The sequence below is a fragment of the Lepidochelys kempii genome, chromosome 2 (genome assembly GCF_965140285.1).
Source record: "Lepidochelys kempii isolate rLepKem1 chromosome 2, rLepKem1.hap1, whole genome shotgun sequence".
Classification (NCBI taxonomy): domain Eukaryota; kingdom Metazoa; phylum Chordata; order Testudines; family Cheloniidae; genus Lepidochelys; species Lepidochelys kempii.
Genome location: NC_136381.1, coordinates 111,512,308 through 111,531,077, shown reverse-complemented (window position 1 = coordinate 111,531,077; position 18,770 = coordinate 111,512,308). Strand labels below are relative to the sequence as shown.

The 18,770-nt window shown below is 40.7% G+C and overlaps 1 protein-coding gene across 6 annotated transcripts in view; it reads left to right on the top strand.

Annotated features, from left to right (window-relative positions):
* Positions 1-18,770, top strand: part of DTNBP1 (dystrobrevin binding protein 1) — a 182,459-nt gene that overhangs the window by 76,413 nt on the left and 87,276 nt on the right. For all 6 annotated transcript variants that reach the window (XM_073331953.2, XM_073331954.2, XM_073331955.2 and 3 more), the window contains one exon: positions 10,445-10,467. In XM_073331953.2, coding sequence (XP_073188054.1) covers positions 10,445-10,467 — 23 coding nt within the window. The remainder of the gene's footprint in view (positions 1-10,444; positions 10,468-18,770) is intronic.

Sequence of the window (18,770 nt, the reverse complement as noted above, 5' to 3'; positions counted from 1 at the left end):
CTTGATTAGTACAAATCTAAAATTCTGCGTTTATTGTTGGTAGGGTAATCTTTTCTAGGAGCTGAGCATTTAATATTACTGTAATCTTTGGAAGAACTATTTCTCCTCTGTCTGGGGATATTTTAAAGAAACAGCTCCATTTAACTAAGATGTAAATTGTTTTTAAACATAATAGACTTGAAAAGTGAAATTTGTTTCCAAGGTAGATTTCTAATTCTCTCACAGGCTTCTTGTTTCTGATATACTTAAAGAATTTCTTGTTTGTTTTTGACTTTGGCTATTTGTCCATCAGTTTCCATCCTCTACTTCCTAATAGCCATCTTATATTTTGTGCTGTAGAGTATACTTTTTTTGGCTTCATGAGGGTTGGATTTTCATTTTCTGAAGGATCTCTTTTGGCTTGAATAACTTTTTTATCTTGCTATTTAACCATTCTGTTTTTTTCTCATTTTCCTGCTTTATTCTTTGTTTTATAGCTAGGCATATTTTCTGTAACCATAATATGCTTAAATAGCAACTATGCAGAGTCTGACTTTTAATTTGCTCACTCGTGAGCTTTGTTACTGTTATTAGGCTTAATTGTTTCTCTAATCTCTTTCAATATGGTATACACATTATCCTTTTTCTGATCAGAAGTCTGTTAATATAGCATTACCATTATAACTGATATATAAAAACTTAGCTGTGAAGCCGTTCAAGTTGCTACACACATACCATATCTGACATAAACCCACAAAAGTAAGGAGATGAAAAGTTAAATCATCTCATCCTTCCTGGTACATGGTAATTGTAGTCAAGGAAAACGTAACTCGGTCCCCCCTTAATCTGCCCTTCTCCGCATATCCCTTTACTGAAGTTGGGATATGAGTTGGGAATGAGAAGTTTGGTAAAGGGGGGGTTGTGATAGAAGGCCGTTAACCTTAACTTTAACGTTTAGAGATATGTTTTGTGGTATGTGGTGCATGGTGGTTATGGTAACAGCTAGTTCTTCAAGTGATTGTCCATATACACATTCATCTTATGGTGTGTGCGTGCGTCATGCACCAACATTCTGAGTCTTTTAGCCAAAAGGGTGAAGCAGGGTGAAACATCCTCTGTTTCTGTCATCACCGCTTGGCTTCAAGGCAGAGTGGCTTGCTGTCAATGAACTGTTGGCATTTTTTCTCAAGTTGCAAATAGAATAGTAATAATTGTTGCCTATTGGCATTTTGATAGTTTTTATTAGGATTGTTTTATTATTTTCACCTTGTGATTGTGCTATTTAAAACTTAATGATGGATATTTAAAATTCTGATTTTGCTTGGGGGAATCGTACATTCCTGGGAAATGTGCCATTTATAAGTCTTTCACTGCCAGGACCGCAAAGGTAGAGAAGCTCAGTAGCAAATCCGGTGAGGCCTGCTTCAGGCTCTGGGGCATATGACAATCCTGCTGCTCCCCCTGCCTGGCCTCCTGCCCCAGCCACCACTACACATCCCCAGACATGATTCCCCTACTTCAGGCTCTAGTAGGTCAGTCAAAAAGCTGTTGAGAAGGAAGGTACAGGGATTAGGTAGTTCTAGAGAAGGGGTTCTCAAACTGGGGGTCATGACCCCTCAGGGGGTTGCAAGGTTATTATCTGGGGGTCGCGAGTTGTCAGTCTCCACCCCAAACCCCGCTTCACCTCCAGCATTTATTATAATGTTAAATATTTTTTTAAAAAAACCCTGTTTTTAATTTATAACGGGGGTCACACTCAGAGGCTTGCTGTGTGAAAGGGGTCACCACTACAAAAGTTTGAGAACCACTCTTCTAGAGGTAAATCCCTGGATTAAGGTATCCTCAAAAATAAAAATGGCTTCCCTGCACCATTCTGCCTCTGAGACTTTGTGGCCCTGGGTTTTGACTTCTGAAGCTCGACCCCTTCACCGTACTGAGTCCTTGACACCAAAACAAAATGCTGAGAAATCTTCAAGTGCAGTATCTTTGTCTTCCCACTTTGCTATGTTGGTACTGCCTCCACCACTGGTCAAATCAGCACAGTTAGCAGAGGATTCACCCAGCTGGTGAGCCCTCTATAGCAGTGATGTTCATGGCACTGGCAGATCTCAGTGTCTTGCAAGGAAACAGCATTGCCATTGTTGTTCACATGTGGTGTCTCTTATGGCACCAGATCACTCTCACTGCAGTACCAAGTATCTCCACGGCTCTACAGTCCATGCCTATATCTACTTCCCCACCAGTCAAGTTGGAGTGCTCCTTCTCTTTGTCATCTTCCAGCAGCATCGAATCGTAGTGAGAAAAGGGATGCTCCCACATGTACTCCCCATCCATGTCTTCTCCACTTTCTTCTGTCTTAGGTAGTGGATCTAGAGACTGGTCTCTCAACAGATGTGGTGTTCACTAAGCTGGGCATAGACCTTGGTTCTGGTCCATGGCCACCAGCCATTTACCCCTCAATACCTGTGTAGCCTTGTTGGGGGCCATCGACCTCATGGAAGGGAGGATTACCTGGACAGACCTGTGCCTTCTAGAGCTTCTTGATGTATGGCTCAGTGTGACCGTCTGTACCCCTCTGTCCGCCCCTTTTACAAGACCATATTAAATATTGTACAAAGCATACTGTGATTTGCTGATCATTGTCCTGATAAAATGTGTGGCAACATTGTATGTAAAGATAAGATTCCACTGTATAATATTACCAACACATTTTCCAACATGTTCTGGAAGGCGGTCACAAACAAGTTCCACGGAGACAAAAGGCTAGCCAATGCCTCAGCCAGGTGTCAACAAGTTCAAATGGACCAATGCCTCAGTAAGTGGCCACTCTTCGGCGAGAGGGAGGGTGGGGGCAAAAAAAAAGCTACATTTTGACAAAGAAGCAACTTAAGCTTCCTGGCCCCACAGACTTCCTGAACATCAGCTGGAGATGATTCTTGTGCAAGAGAAAGGGCTATACGAGGAGAGAACAGATGTCCCAGATAGTCTCTGCCTTGCTCTCTACCCATGGCATTATCAACACCTGAAGAAGAAAGGAAGCAGTGTTGCACTGGGGTAGTTGGGAGGTGTGGGGAGTGATTGACTAAAAGAGGTTCAGCTAGTAAGACTGCTGGAACATGTGGTGAGAGAGACCTTTGCTTTGATTGACTTGACTTGTTAAATTAGGTGTTAATTGCATTTTACCTTTTATTTCTTGGTAACCAGTTCTGAATTATATGCCTCATTACTTGTAGTCACTTAAAAATCTATCTTTCTGTAGTTAATAAATTTGTTGTGTTTTATCTAACCTTGTGTGTTTGGATTGAAGTGTTTGGGCAAGCAAGATAAGATTTGTGCATATCATTTTCTATTAATAAATGACGGATTTTATATGAGCTTGTATTGTCCAGGAGGGTACTGGGCAGTACAAGGTGCACATGTCTGGGGGAAAGTCTGGAACTGGGAGTTCGCTGATGTGGCCCTGTATGTAATTTGTGAGTGGCTGAGTGGCTGGCGCTAGTATGCATACAATATAGCTGGGAGTGATTTACATGCCGGAGGCTGTGTGGGAGCAGACCAGGAGTGGTGGTTTTCACAGCGAAGCAGGGTAAAAGGTACCCCAGGTTGGACAATTGAGGAGATAGAGCTGTCCATAAATCCAGATTGTATACCCTGTGTAATGTCACACTCAGTCACCCAGGCTGCTTCTGAGCAACAGCCAGCTTAGATTTCCCTCCAACCTGAGGATTTACCAGGGATATCCTATCTCATTCAGTTAATGTATTGGGTTCTGCTGTACTAGTTATCCCCTGATAAAGCTGTGGTCCCTCCCAGTACATTTCAGATGAATAACTTTGATCTTCGCCCAGACTTTTCCATCCTGGAGAGGATGAAAGGCAAACCCAACTCACCTTGGAGACTGTTGAGATGGATATCTAACTGTGTGAGAGCCTGCTTTGAGTTGGCTAAGGTGGATCCTCTTATTTCTCTGAGCTCACTCCACCAGAGCTCAGGCAGCCTCAGCAGCATTGTTGAAAAACATTTGTTATGGACATATGTAAAGCAGTCAAGTGGAGTTCTAGCTATCCACACATTTACAAAGCATTGTGCTATTATTGAAGCCTCCAGATCAGATGCTGTATTTAGGAAGGCTATTCTGCATTCTCTGTTTTCTTGAGCTTCCACCTCCATTAGAATGGTCCACTGCTTGGAAGTCACCATAAATGGAATGTGCATATGGACAATCACTCAAAGGAGAAAGGAAAGTTTCTTACCTGTTTAGTAACTGTAGTTCTTTCAGATATTTTCTATATGCAGATTCCATGATCCACCCTCCACCCCTTCTACCTAAAAGTCCTTTACCACCCAGGATTCTTCAGTGGGGAGGAAACTGAGTGGCAGGTGGCCCAATCTACCCTTTTATGTGTTTGGTGCAGGACACAAGGACACTCAGGGTGCATGTGTATGAAGTAGCTTGTGCGCACCCACACACCAGGTTCCTTCTCACTGCCACAGGCAGTAAGAGGAAACTGAGGGAGAGATGTGACCACTCCACCCTCTATATGCTTATGTGGAAACACAAGGAGGCACGTGGTGCATTTGTGGACCTGACAGACACTGCTATTCAAAATAGCCTGATCTCTCACGCATGAGATGCGTGCATATCTATAGAGGGACACATACTTAAAGAAGAACATCAAGTTCTATACTACAGTGCCAGCAGGCACAACTGACATTTCACTATTTTGTCTTCGGGGAAAGAGTAGGTAGCAATGAAAGAGTAATTAAAAAAAGAGAGAGAAATTACGAGTCACACATGAATGGTAAGAATTAATTAACTCTGTGTGAACTGTGTAACTAGTAAGTGGGAACCAATGAACAAATGCTCCTGTGACAAGTAAAAAGTCACAGTGCAGCAGTTCATCATATTGCCATTAAGTTGAAAGCTAAGCTGAAGTGTTTACAAGCAAGTATATACAAAATATTGTTTGCAACTCGAAATTCATAACACACGTGTGTTTAGACAAGTTATAGATTCCTTCTCTGCAGTTTTATTTTTAAAAATATTTTCCATCACTTGCTTATCGCGATCCAAGATAAAATTCTGAAGATGCTGCATCTTTCCTGCTGTGGCAGGAAAAGTTAACAGCTTATGTAGTGCAGGCAACTGCATTCCCTGAGTCAGGTCCTAGTGATATCAATTGCAATAGAGAGGGCTCCATCTCAGATGTTGTCAGATATACAGCCTTTCAGATCACTTTTGTTGATGCCTCATTGGGACAGAGTCACTAAATTATGTATTTATGTAATTATGAAGAATATTAGACAGGATTGTGAAAACCCATTTTGTTTTTTTCTCCAAGAAGAACAGAGTGGGCTCTTGTTTTTTTTCCCAGGGGGTCTTATTTTCTTTTTAGCTCAAATTTCACTTTGAAGTGCTTACATGAATAAGCAAGATGGAATGGACTGAAGTAATTAAAACAACTCTCCAAAGTAAACTTTACATATCATTAAGATGTATGTAGCAGAAAAGGATTCATGTTAATCTATTCTCCCACAAGGTACAGAAAATAGTTGTTTTGATTCTTCAAGTCAAATATAAATTTTTTTGTCTAGTGAAGTAGAAGATAGGAGATTAATGGTTCTGCAAGGGAGGAGACATGTTTGATGGCTGTATTTAAAACGTATCCATAAAAATAATTCAAAACTCCCTATACCAGTCTTTTCAGCAGCTTGTCACATCAGTTAATTAAGGAGCAATTTTTGTTTTTCTACACACAAAGATGGCAAAGATCAACTGGTAATCAATCTATTAAAAACAAATGAAAACTGCTACTATTATAATACTGCCCTCAACTTGGCAATTTAAAGAAAACGATAGAAGCATTTTGCCCTCCATGTATTCCTACAGTTTTAAACTATAGGTTGCAGCTGCAGGAGAGGGGCGAATTAAAACAAGAACTAAAAGAAACCATATTGATATGAATGCAAGGTTGTCAGTTCAACATGGAAGTTTACCTAAGAAAGGTTACAAGTACAGATACAGGGGGAAAAAAGTATTTCTACTCAGTTCTATTGCTTCTGGATGTGGAAAAAACCCTGCAGAATGCTATGATCCATGCTGCAAATATTGTCATTCAAGAACACAGAGAAAATTATGGAGACTGCATCACATTTCACTGCATCAAAGTGACAGAAAAATTGTGGAAGTAAAATCATTGAAAGCAGGACAGATTAATTCAGAATTTTGTCCATTTTTAAGAGATCTGCATTTCTGTCCAGCCCACTCAACATGAGTAGGATTCAGCACATTCAAATTTGTTTGGTTGAAATTTCATAATAGCATAGTTCCTAAGAAAGCAAACAGATTAGTGATACATTTACCAAAGGCGCATACAAAAGAGTAGTAGGTCTAGCAAGTTAGTAGACTGGGGACTCAATTGGTGATCTGTTTTACTTACAAAACTGCAAGCTTTTTGTTTAGAACAATATATGTGCACCTTTGAAGCAATAAATATAAAGTGAATCACATCCTCATAAAACTTATTGGGATTTTTCCAAAATATTTTTCTAGTGTTTGGGGTGTGGGGGAGGAAAAGTAAGTGGATTTTTTCAGTTTGGAGAAATCAGTTTTGACTTGTGAACTAAAAATAGACCCAGAGGTTCTCCAAAGTTTTCCATAACTTTCTAATGTTTGTGCCATCTTTGTGATGTGAGCAGAATATTAGATTGTGTTTCTGCAATCTGTTTTAATATTGTTTTAACATTATTCCTCTGATGCCTGATATATCCCATTAAAGATGTGAGCTGTTCTCTTGCCTAATGTACATAATAAGCTTATCTATAAAGAAAATCTTTGGAAATTTAGCTCAAGAATATCAGTTTGATAGGTCCTACCAATACAGTCTTGCTTCCTAGCAATGTAGTTCTTGAATAATAAAATTTATGCTTGCTCGCAATGTTTTAATGCTGCAGCTATATACATTTCACACTGAGCTCTTACATCAAATGTAAGAAAGTAATTATTTGTATTACTTTTTGAATCTGAGTTAAAAGCTACTGCATAACTTTAAAAAGGATATTTCAGTTGCATTGCCAAAAAATTACACATCTCAAATATACTATTTTAAGTGTGCATTTAGCCTATGAACATTTTATCTATATTTTAAATTAAAAAAAAAAATAAAGCCTACTGAGTGCTTATCAGAAGTAAGGCTACATTTTAGTCACAGGTATTTTTAGTAAAAGTAATGGACAGGTCTTGGGCAGTAAACAAAAATTCACGGCCTGTGACCTGTCCATGACTTGTACTATATACCTCTGACTAAATCTTGGGTGCTCTGGGAGGGTAGATGGGGTGGCGTGCTGCCTAGGACCACTGTTGCTGCGGGGTGTGTATGTGGGGCTGGCAGGCTCCTTACCTGTGAGGCTCTCTGGAAGTGGCAACATGTCCTTTAACTCCTAGACAGAAGTGCAGCCAGGGGGTTCTGCGTGATGCCTCTGCCCATTGCCCATTGGAACCACGGCCAATGGGAGCTGCGGTGGCGGTGCCTGCGGGTGGAGGCAGTGCGGAGAACCACCTGGCCACATCTCCACCTAGGAGCCAAGGGACATGTCACCACTTTTGGGGAGACCCCCAGGTAAGTGCCACCCAGAGCCACCACCCCCCTCCTGCCCAAGCCCTTGCCCCAGCCCTGAACCTCCTCCCACACCCAATCTCCTGCTGCTGCTGGGGTTGGGGCAGTGGCTGGTGCGGCTGGCCCAGGGTGACCAAGCTGCTCGGTCGGCCCCCAGGCCAGCCACACCGGCTTCTGCGAAGGTCCCGGAAACTCTCAGAATCCGTGACCTCTGTGACAGACTCACAGCCTTAATCAGGAGTATGTCAAGCTTACGCTACTGCCACCTTCCAGGTTTCCCTAGACAGGCAAGATGAGCTGTGCTTCAGGAATCCATCCAAGGGGAAAGAGACCTTGAGATTAAAGCAAACCTCCATCTCTCAATGTGTCATATCTTACAGGTAGGTATTTGAGTTAATTAGTTGTCATGAGGGATGGATAAAGAATCAAATGCTCTCTTTTCTGCATCCTGTGACGGATACAATAGAAGTTATCGATGAACTAGAGTTGAAATTGAGATCACAACTGTAAATTCTGGAAAAGTGTCGAACTATAGAGTTAAATAAGAATAAGTACATGGCTAAGGCTCTACTTGAATTGCAGGATGATTGTCTAATTGCGGCTGAGTTGCGGACAAGAGGTGGAAAATTGCAGAAAATTAATAATGGACCTTTATTAATGGTGGAATTTGTTTTTAAGAAAAATTTGCTGGAACAATATAAACACTCAATTATTGTGTTATGCCTGCTAATTTTTTTTGATAACCAGACATTTTGCTGCAACTGTTTTAAAATCATTAATGCATGAGGCTGACAGCAGGAGCCCTGCCGTGTGCGGGGCTGACAGCAGGAGCTGAAGCTGCTATCTGCTCATATAAATAGGGTTCTACTCTACTAATTGGGGGGGGCGGAAATGTGTGTGTTGCGAACCTCAAAATGTATGCAAAATTATGGACTGTGCAAAGGAAGCTAATCAAAATTGTGGTGGAAGCCGAATGTTGCGGGATCCACAATTTCTGCAGTATCACAAATTAAGAAGGGCCTTATACATTGCCCAATATTTAAAAAATAATAATCTACAAGTGTCTTAACAGAATCTTGGCTTAAACTGCAAAAATAGGTGAACAATAAAAGTGACTGGCCACAGAAAAGAACTTTGATATAACAAACCACATGTGACAACTTCAACTTTCCCCTTCCCCACATAAGCTTACTACCGTGACTTGGCTTCGGTCTCCAAATTTATCATATACCTATTACGTGGAGCTGGATATGGACAAATTGAGTACTCACTCTGTAGAGTAAATATAAAATTAGAGAATTAAAGTTGTCTTAAGTTTGGTTAAAGAAATGTATTGTAAAGAAAGGCCCTGAAAGTAATGACTTTGTAAGGCTGGAAGGAATGAAGTAGGGTGGATGTCTGGTTCAAAGAATAAGTAGTGAAATAAAAGGAAGTTTCTAAAAGGAAGGCCTCTGACCAATAGGGGTAACTGCAGAGGGCTTTCATTATGACAAGAGAATCTGTCTTAAAATGAGCCATTATGGCTCTTCCCATCCCACATAGCAATGTTATCTCAAAAATTAGGGCCTATGTGAACCAAGGTGCAAAGGAGAAAATATTGGTCAGCAAGAAGGAGTGGAAAAGATAAGGAAAAATGGCTGTGGGGAGAAAGGAGATTATAAATCTTACCTAGATTGAGACTGGAAATAAGCATGAACTGTTTCAAATTGGTTTTTAGCTGAAGTCAGTAATTGTCAATGACATCACTTGTTTGTTAAAGGGTATAAAAAAGTAAACTCTTAAAGGATTCATTGCTAATATATGCCTGACCATGTTGGAGCCGACTAATATGAGTCTAAGCACCCTGGGGCTTAGCCCATATGTAAGTATCTTGATCAAATGCTTAAAAAATGTTTTGTTACTGTTTGGATGGAGTAAATTGCTTATTATTTAGATTTTTTTTAGGAATGTTTAGAACAATTGTATAAATACCATTTGGCCTTTGAATGTAATAAAGGAATTTATGGTTAAATTAGTGTTGTAATACCCTACATAAATAATAATTCCAAGACACAACCCCTTTAATTCTCCCCTAGGTGCTAGAAGGAAGAAAAAATGTTAAATTATTCTTGCTCACCTCACTGTAATGCCTTCAGGCAGAAAGGAAAGTGCATGTGTATGAAGGGATGAGTGGGTGTGTCTGCTGCTCTACCTGTCTTCCTTCTTTCAGGTTGCAGAGTTTTGTGGTGTCACTATTCCTTCCACATATATGAATCCTCCTCCTCTGGTAAATAACTCCAAAATCAAGCTGTGCTACATCTGGAGTTTGCTCAAGTAGCACAGTAAAATTTACCAGATTTTTGTCTTTCACTGCTAACCATAGGGTTTTGAATGTCAGTCCTGAAAACTGACAAGACAGTGGTCAGTTTTCACTCTGCTACAGCTTGACAAAGCTCTGAGAGGCAGCAGGGATGTCTTAGTGTCTGTCAGTGGATTTAAAAAGCCTTCATTTATTAATTGATAATGCTCAGTTCATATTCATGTTATCTTTGCAACCAGATGATCTAGAAACAGTGAGAATAGATATAAATATGTAATATATATTTGAAATATGTGATAGCTCAGTTCTAAAGAAGTTGATATCAGTTACTTGCTCCAGGAAAGCAATTCTTCAAGCTCTGTACATGCAGCTAGAAGTTTCCATTAACCAAGTTTCTAAAAATGTCACAATAATCAAATCCTTCAGTTCACCTTTTCATACATTTTAAACCATTGCAAATCATCATAGATAATCCCAGTTGCAGTTTGAATTTATGCAACATATCTGTTTTTAATCTGAGATGTTCTATTCTGCTTTCTCTCTTCTACAGGAAAGAACTTGAAACCTTCAAAGGTAACTTCTCTTTTTAATTCTACACTTTAAAGTTGTTGCGATTTTCTCAATATTTTACATTGGATAATGTTGTTCATCTTATGTCACAAACAGTGTTTTGTTACTCTGTCACTATCTGTTTCTGCTACTGACATCTTTAGGATAGTAGTAAATGCTATAGAAATACAGATGGGACTTTCTTCTATGGGTATTGTGAGGGAAATGCTAAATTTCAAAGATCCCATACCTGGTCTAACTCTCTCCTGAAGGATTATCTAGAAGTGAAAGACATCAGGTCATAGGGTAGTCATTATGTCTTTTTCAGCTTGTATTGTTTTTGACATGTGCCATGGGCACTATCTAGAAACAGCTATGCAGAAGTCTGATAGTTTGCACTGTATTATACTATCTCAGAGAGAGGAATATGTGGGTTTTTTAGACAGCTTATTTTTTCTTCCTTACTCCCATTTGGGTTTGTTTTAAAGCAAGAACGTACTATATGTCAGTCCAACATAATACAAAGGGGTTGGGAATTTTATGTAGTGTGACAGTGCTTTGCCACGGTAGTGGGTTGGCAGAGGATTTTGGTGTTCATGGTTTTAATAAACCTTATATTTAAATTTATAATTTGCTACTTAAGAATTTTAAATGTGAGGTCAGTTTAAAAGTTAGCTGTACCCTTTTGATCTAGGTAAAACACAAGTGTGAGTTGAGATTTTTCATCTCATGTATATTACAAAGATTAGTGAAGTTTGATTCATGCATGTTAGCTTGTGCAATTTAAAATATAGCTGAAAATTTCTACAGAATTTACTGTATTTGCCTGTTTGGTTCATTAGCTTATTTTATTATTATATAATGCTAAAAAAAGAAAAACAATCAAGTTAACATTACCAGACAGTAAGTGACAGATTATGTAAAGGTTTCAGAGTGGTGGCCGTGTTAGTCTGTATCAGCAGAAACAACGAGGAGTACTTATGGCACCTTAGAGACTAACCAGTTTATTTGGGCATAAGCTTTCGTGGTCTAAAACCCACTTCATCAGATGCAGTGTCACCTGTGTCTGCAGCTCTGTAGTACAATTCTTTTAATTGGTTTGACAGACAGACTGAGTAGATAGCCAGACAATGCAAAGTTGATTCTGTTCCAAGGTAGTGCAGTTAGTTTTATGGTACTAAGTGTTCCTTTATAAGCTGAAAAATGCAATCCTCCTTATTTGTGTTGATACCTTAGTGCAGTGGTCCCCAACCTTTCTGTGGGAATAGCATATTCCTATTCCCAGATGACTGTGGCAGGTGCCAGACACCCTGCCGCCGAAATGCCTCCGAGAAGCGGTAGTGGCAAGAAGTGTCCCCACCGAAATGCCGCCGAGAAACGGCAATGCTTCTCGGTGTCATTTCGGCAGGCGGTTCTTTGGTGGTGCGGTGTCCTGCGGGCGCACACAACTGCCTGGCGGGCACCATTGCATTGGGGACCCCTGCCTTAGTGACTTCTGGAGTCAGTCTGTGAAACTCAAGAGTTGCCTGTAGCTGCTTGCTTAGCATGACCATTTGGTCTCTGGAGGTCTCTGGTGCTTTCAGGTGCATAGAGTGCAAATGATTTAACTGATTGAATTGAGAGACATTCATATTTGCAGTTGCATTTATTACTTTACTCTTCAGACTAGTTTGCCATATGGACCTAATGAAAAGGCAGATGCAGGCACAACAAATGAACTTTGAATAATTTTTCATTTTGATACAAAGAGGCATGATTCTTAAATATTTTTCTTAGTTAATGTTTACTGTAGATAAGGAAAAACAAACTTTTACTTGAATAGCTAGTACAGCTAGATTAATTTTGATTTGGTCATTGAAATAGCAAAAAGTGTCTTTATCCCTGTTTCTGTGAATCCTCATTCATGCTATGGAAGCCAGGCCAAGATCAGCTTCTGTTATGTCTTCAACAGCTGTAAATGCCTTTTGGCAAACTTTATGTAATCTTGCTGTCTATATCAGTATATGTATTATTCCCTCATTTTATTTTGAGGCATACAAGCAGTACGAGTGGTATTGTACTTTTTATCCTTTGTATAATGATTTTCATCAGTATATAGTTTGTTCTAGGCAAGGGGTAAGAATTTATTTCCAAACCAACGCTAACATGCCCATGTAAAACAGAATACCATGGAGGAAAGAATTCTGAGTTCCGGAAGGTTCTAAGCTTTTTTCCAGTGACTTGCTGTGCAGCCCTGGATACATCACTTTACTACTTTGCTTTCCCATCTGTAAAACAGAGTTACTTTGACGATCAGTTTGTAAAACAAACTTTTTATATTTTGAAAGTGGTGGTATATAAATGTCATAAATGATGTAAATGATATTTTTCAATAGTAAAATAAACCCTGAACTAACTCAAATATAACCAGGGATGAAATATTTTTCTTCGAATATGTGCCAGTGTTGGGTGAAACATTTTTCTTCAAATATGTGTCAGTGTCAATCCCACAGTAGGTGGATGTGTGCGTAGTGTGCAAAATTGGATTTGTTTTGGGTGTCTGTTGGACTATGCATATGTTCTGTACCTTCTTGTGCCCTCTTATGTGAGGGCATAAAGGATGGAGTGGCTGCAGCCTTCTCTCAGTTTCCTCTTATCGAATTGATATGCAACCTGACAGGTGTTCAACTGATATTTTTCTTGAGCTTCAAACTTACTTTCCACACTAGGTTTTTTTGTTTTGTTTTGGTTTTTTTTAAGAAATCTTTCTTTACTGACTTATTTGTGCCAATTTTTTAATTTGGGCATTCAAAAAAAAGGGTGGGGGGGGCAAGAGACAACAGGTAAGACTCCCTTCCACCTTCTTCCCCCCCTTGCCTTCCAGGTTTAAGGCCTGCCTGACATGCAACATGCTCATCCCCCTGGTCAAGGGGCATAGTTGATGCTTTTTCTGTCTAGGGGAAGTCATTTCCATGATAAGTGTGAGATGCATAAACCGTCTCATCAAGAACTCTCAAGGCATGGGACATACAGATCAAACTACACCTGCTCGAGCAGCCAATGTGCATCGTTTCAGACTTGGAGGAGACATCAAGATCAACCTCCAAGGAACCCCAGGAGTATTCTTTAGCAAGTGTTCCTTTAGGCAGACACCAGTGGAGTCCAATGAGAGAGGAAGGCAGGGAAGAAAACCGCATCAAAATTGAGGGTACTTTGAGGAAACCAAGGGAGGCACAATGTACCTCCCATTCAAGGGGTTGCAGCTATTCAGCTCAAGGGCTGATGAAGCACACTATTCCATAAAGGACTTGAGGGCCACCCTGAGATCCCTAGGAATCTATACACTGTCCTCCTACAAGAAGCGCTATAAATATCAGCCCCAACAGAGCTAATGGGTACATCATTACTCCCAGGGCAAACAACTGGCTTACCAACAACGTTGTAGTATCAGAGGAGATGTCTTTCATCCACCTCCTCTGTCACAAACACTGCCCCATCAGCCAGATGGCAGATTTGACAGGAATTGCAGGAGCCACATCCGAGCCGATCAGGAGCCAGCACCTACCATTGGAAGCCACCATGTCTTGTTCTGTTGGATGTGATCTGTTGTCACCTTGGACAAATGGATGTTGGATATAATCACCTATCATTATCCCTTCCCTGTCCCTGTTCAGGTACTCTTCTTACACAAAAGTCTGTTATGAAAAGAAGTGGCTTCATTGTTTCATCTAAGAGTTGTAAAGGGTTCCACAGGAGTACAGGTGAAGAGATTTCTACTCATGGTACTTCCTTATCCCAAAGAAAAAAGGGGGTCTTCTTCCTATCCTAGATCAGAGGAGACTAAACAAATATATGCACCCTTCAGATTCAGGATGGCAGCTCTTGTCTCCATCATTCCATCTCTTCAGGCTCAAGACTGGTTTGTGGCTCTCGAGTTCCAGGATGCATATTTTCATATAGTGGTCCACATAGCCCATGGGAAGTATTTGCAATTTGTGGTGGGATCCAATCACTTTCAGTACAAGGTGTTGCCATTCGGATTCTCCATGGCACCGACGGTCTCCATGAAAAGCCACACAGGATAGTACTGCACCTGAGGAGATAAAGCATTCACATCTACCTCTACTTGAGTGACTGGCTGATCGGAGACAGGTCACAATGGCGATATTGGTGAGCTAGGGCAGCACTCTGTTTCTATTTATCTGACTAGCCCTCTCAGTGAACTATAAAAATGTACTCACCCCATTTCAGATGGTGAAGTTCAGAAGAATTTGGATTGACTCCAAATCAAAAGGAGCATATTTTCCTAACGACAGATTCCAGGTACAAGGACTCTTACTTCAGTTGACATCAGAGCTACCTATAATGGTATGAACATACTTTGCAGTCTAGCATGACCTAATGTGTTGGCATATACATACATGTCACTTGGTAGACTTTATCTGTGGCCCCTTCAACTTTGGCTCAGAATCAATTCTCTGGTAAACACCCAGTAGACAGAAGATCCTAGTACCAAGTCACATCACTGCTGAACTGATTTGGTGGTTAGAACTCCCAACCATGCATAAAGGCATTCCCTTTTTTCACTTCCCTTCCTGACAAAGACACTAATCATAGATGTGTCAGGGACAAGTTGGGGAGATCACTTGAACTATCTACAGATCCAAGGAACCTGGTCTCCAAGCTACGTGAAGCTACAAATTAATGTCCAAGAGCTTGTAGCCATCAGAGTTACCAGTATGTTGTTCCTACCTGTTCTCCAAAACTTGATAAAGTAGATGTTCCTGGACTACACGACAGTCATGCGCTACATAAGAAAGGGAATGTCTGTTCCTTGCCCCTCTGCCTGGGAATCATTCTGGAATTTGGTGCCATCAGAATGGGGTGACATTGATGGCCCTTCACCTCACTGGAGTAAGCAACAATTTAGCAGACTTCCTGAGCAGACAGTCAATGACCAGTCACAAATGGTCCTTGCACAGATCCATCATGAAAGTCACATTCCATCAGGGTGAATCCCCCCCAGTAGACTTATTTGGCATTGAGAACAATCCAAAAATGTCAAACTTTTGTTCCAGAGGAGGTCTGAGTCCACGGTTGCTACCAAATGCTTTCTTCCTACAATGGAACAAAAGTTTGCTGTATGCCTTCCCGCCAATTCCCATTTCCCAGGATGATTTCCAAAATAAATAGAGACAAAGCCATGGTCATTCTGGTAGCTTTGTAGTGGCAGAGAGCACTGTGGCTGATGGATGTACTATAGAGGTCTATTTAGCCACCCATCCAGTTCCCAGTCTGATTGGATGTGATCTCAGCATCACTACCAGATACTCCATGCAGATCCAAAGTCACTCCACCTTTTAGTGTAGCTGTTGGGTGGCTAAGTGCAGTGGACAAGAACTGTTCCGTACAGCTCTAGAAAATCCTGATACAAAGCAGGAAAATATCTACCAGAGAATGCACTCTTTCTTTACAGAGTGTAACTAGCTTTCAATATGGGCAGCCCACTAAGGGCTGTGGTCCAGTCCAAGCCTCGATATCAAAGATTCTGGACAAACTACAGCACTTCAAACGGGCCAGTTTTTTTGCTCAGCTCTAAATCAAAATATGTCTCCAGCAATTTCACCTAGTTACCTGCCTTTGTAGTCCTGCTCAGTCTTTTCTCACTGTATGGTATAGATGTTTCTTAGAGGGCTCCTACATATTTACCCACAAGTCTCTTCCTGCCATGGACCTCAATAGAGTCCTTCTGAGATTCATCAAGCCCCTCTTTCAGAAATCTCCTTGAACCACTTCACTCTGAAGACAAACTTCCTAGAGCTTTTCTACACAGAGAATTAGTGTGTGACAAGCAAGGGTGTGAATCTACAGCACATTAGCTTGTGGTGCACAAACTGGCCATGTGGACATGCTGCTGCACCCTAAAAGTTCTGTACTGCGAGTATGTCAAAGTGTGCTGTGGAACTTCTAGTGCATGGTAGTAGGGTCCACACAGGCAATTAGTGTACGGCAAGCTAGTGGCTGTAGATTCACACCCTGCTTGCCGTGCTCTGTGTTGACAAGCCACTAGTCATGGTCGCTTCAGCCGGAAGAATGAGTGGGTGAGCTTCAGGTGCTTTTGGCCAAACCTCCATAATCAACAATCCATAGGACCAAGGTGGTGCCAAGACCGCACCCAAAATTCATCCGCAAAATGGTTCCAGTAATTCATCTGAACCAAACCATTAACCTACTTGACTTCCCAAAACCACATTTGGTATTGGGAGAAAATAAATTATACACACAATAGGTATATCTAGGACTCTGCTTTATTATATTGACAGGTCTCCTTTGGAGACCATCTTGATGCTGAGAAGACTGTGCTGAATGTGCCCTGTGCATTCCTAGCAGGGCCTGGGACCAAGCTTTGTACATTGCTTTTGCACTAAAGCCTCTAATAAGCTTTTGATGTACTACTTTGGGTGCTTACCATTGACTTTGAGCATCACTGCACACTTTTATATTGATGGCCCCAGATACTTGATGATTGAATTGGTTGACTGGGCACTAATAGTCCTCTTCAATGTACAGGAATTTGAGGCAGCTCTCTCAGGTTTTTCTCTGGGTCATGGCAGTGAAGGAAAGAGGTATAGACTATCTCTCCATACTGTGCCCTTCACACATACACTTTGTGCAGTCCACTCCATTTATAAGAATCACTGATTGTAAGAATCAACTGCCTATAGTGATCAAAACCACTGGGACAAAATCATTCCTATAGTAACCTATGGTGCACTTGTAAGAATCAGCCACTTATAAGAATCAAATAATCTAGGACAAATGTGATTCTTATAAAAGGAGTGAACTGTATTTTTTTTATTTTAAATGGGCAGTGTGGCCACAATTTACAGGGGTTTAAAAGCTTTCTGACATTGGGTATGTCTTCATTTACATTTTATAGCGCTCTAATTTGCTGGCTCAGGGGTGTGAAAAATCACCCCCCTGAGTGCAGCAAGTCTGAGCGGTTGAAACTGTTAGTGTAGACAGGCTCCGAGCGCTTGGAGCTAATCCCCTCGTAGAAGTGGATTACCAGGAGCACTGGGAGAGCTCTCTCCCAGCACTCACGCGCGACCACACTCACACTTCAAAGTGCTGCCGCGGGAGTGTTCCTGCAGCAGTGCTTTGAAGTTTCCAGTGTAGACATACCCATTGTTTGCTATTTTCAGACCAAAATAATCCAGAAGAAGACAAAATGTATCTGCATTAGTGGGTTATGAAGAAAGAGAGGAACATCCCAACGGGGTGTCAGTTGTCAGAACTCAATTGTAACTATGCGAGGTACAAGACAGTTTGTTTTTTGTTCGTTGGGTGGTGTGGGAGGGTGTCAAATGGTAAAAATTTTAAGCTAGGTAAACAAAGACCAAAAACTAACAGAAGTTGATAAGGGGCACCACTAGTATATCCAAGGTTTTTGTTTTAGCAGTCAAAGAATTGAAGAGCAGTTGTGAGCTATACTCCTGTCTAGAGCATATTATGTATGGGTAAAAGTGCATGCCTACCCAGATTGATACTGCTTGCTAAAGATTACAAGCTCATGGAGTGTCCAAGAGTGGAGAGATAATTGTTGAAAAAGAACACAGTAATTTAAAAGGTTTTTAAGCTCTGTGTTTATGCTTTTTAGTAACATGTTGCTCTTGTTTTTGTGTGTGCTTCTGATACCTATAAATAAAATTTATATTTAAAAACAAGATTTAATTTTCCTTAGAAAATGAACTGGTAAAAGAAATAATGAAAATACTCGACACAATTCATTGTAAATGCTGATGGCTTCCTTAAAGTTTGTACTAAAACTGGGGCCTAATTTTTCTGCCGATACTCGAACTAACTTGCCACCAAAAGTTCACGACAGGTAATCAGTTCCTGAAGCCTGTATGAATTGTACAGAATTGATCGGTTTTTACACAAAGCAAACTTGTGCCTCTAGGAATTCAGGTAAGCTGTATTCAGAGGGTCAAAACACCCAAGCACAGGAAATATGAATTCAATGTATAGACTAATGTGACTGCATGTTTAAGAAGAAGAAAACACTAGTTGTTGGCAAGAATAAGAGAACAGGGATCCAGTTCATGAAGCAACAGATGGAACAAGCCTCACTGCTGTCTCAAATCTGTTTTTAAAACTGCACCCTTCTAGACAACCACGGCATTTGCATACAGCTCTGGAGGTGAGCACTTGAAAGCAGTGACTCTCCACATGCTTATGCTCAGGAACCTATTTCTAAATGCCCTTCTGTTAAGGTCATTAAAGAAGAATATAAATGTTATGAAAGTCCTAATCAGTAAACATTCTTATAGCCAAGATAAAGAGTT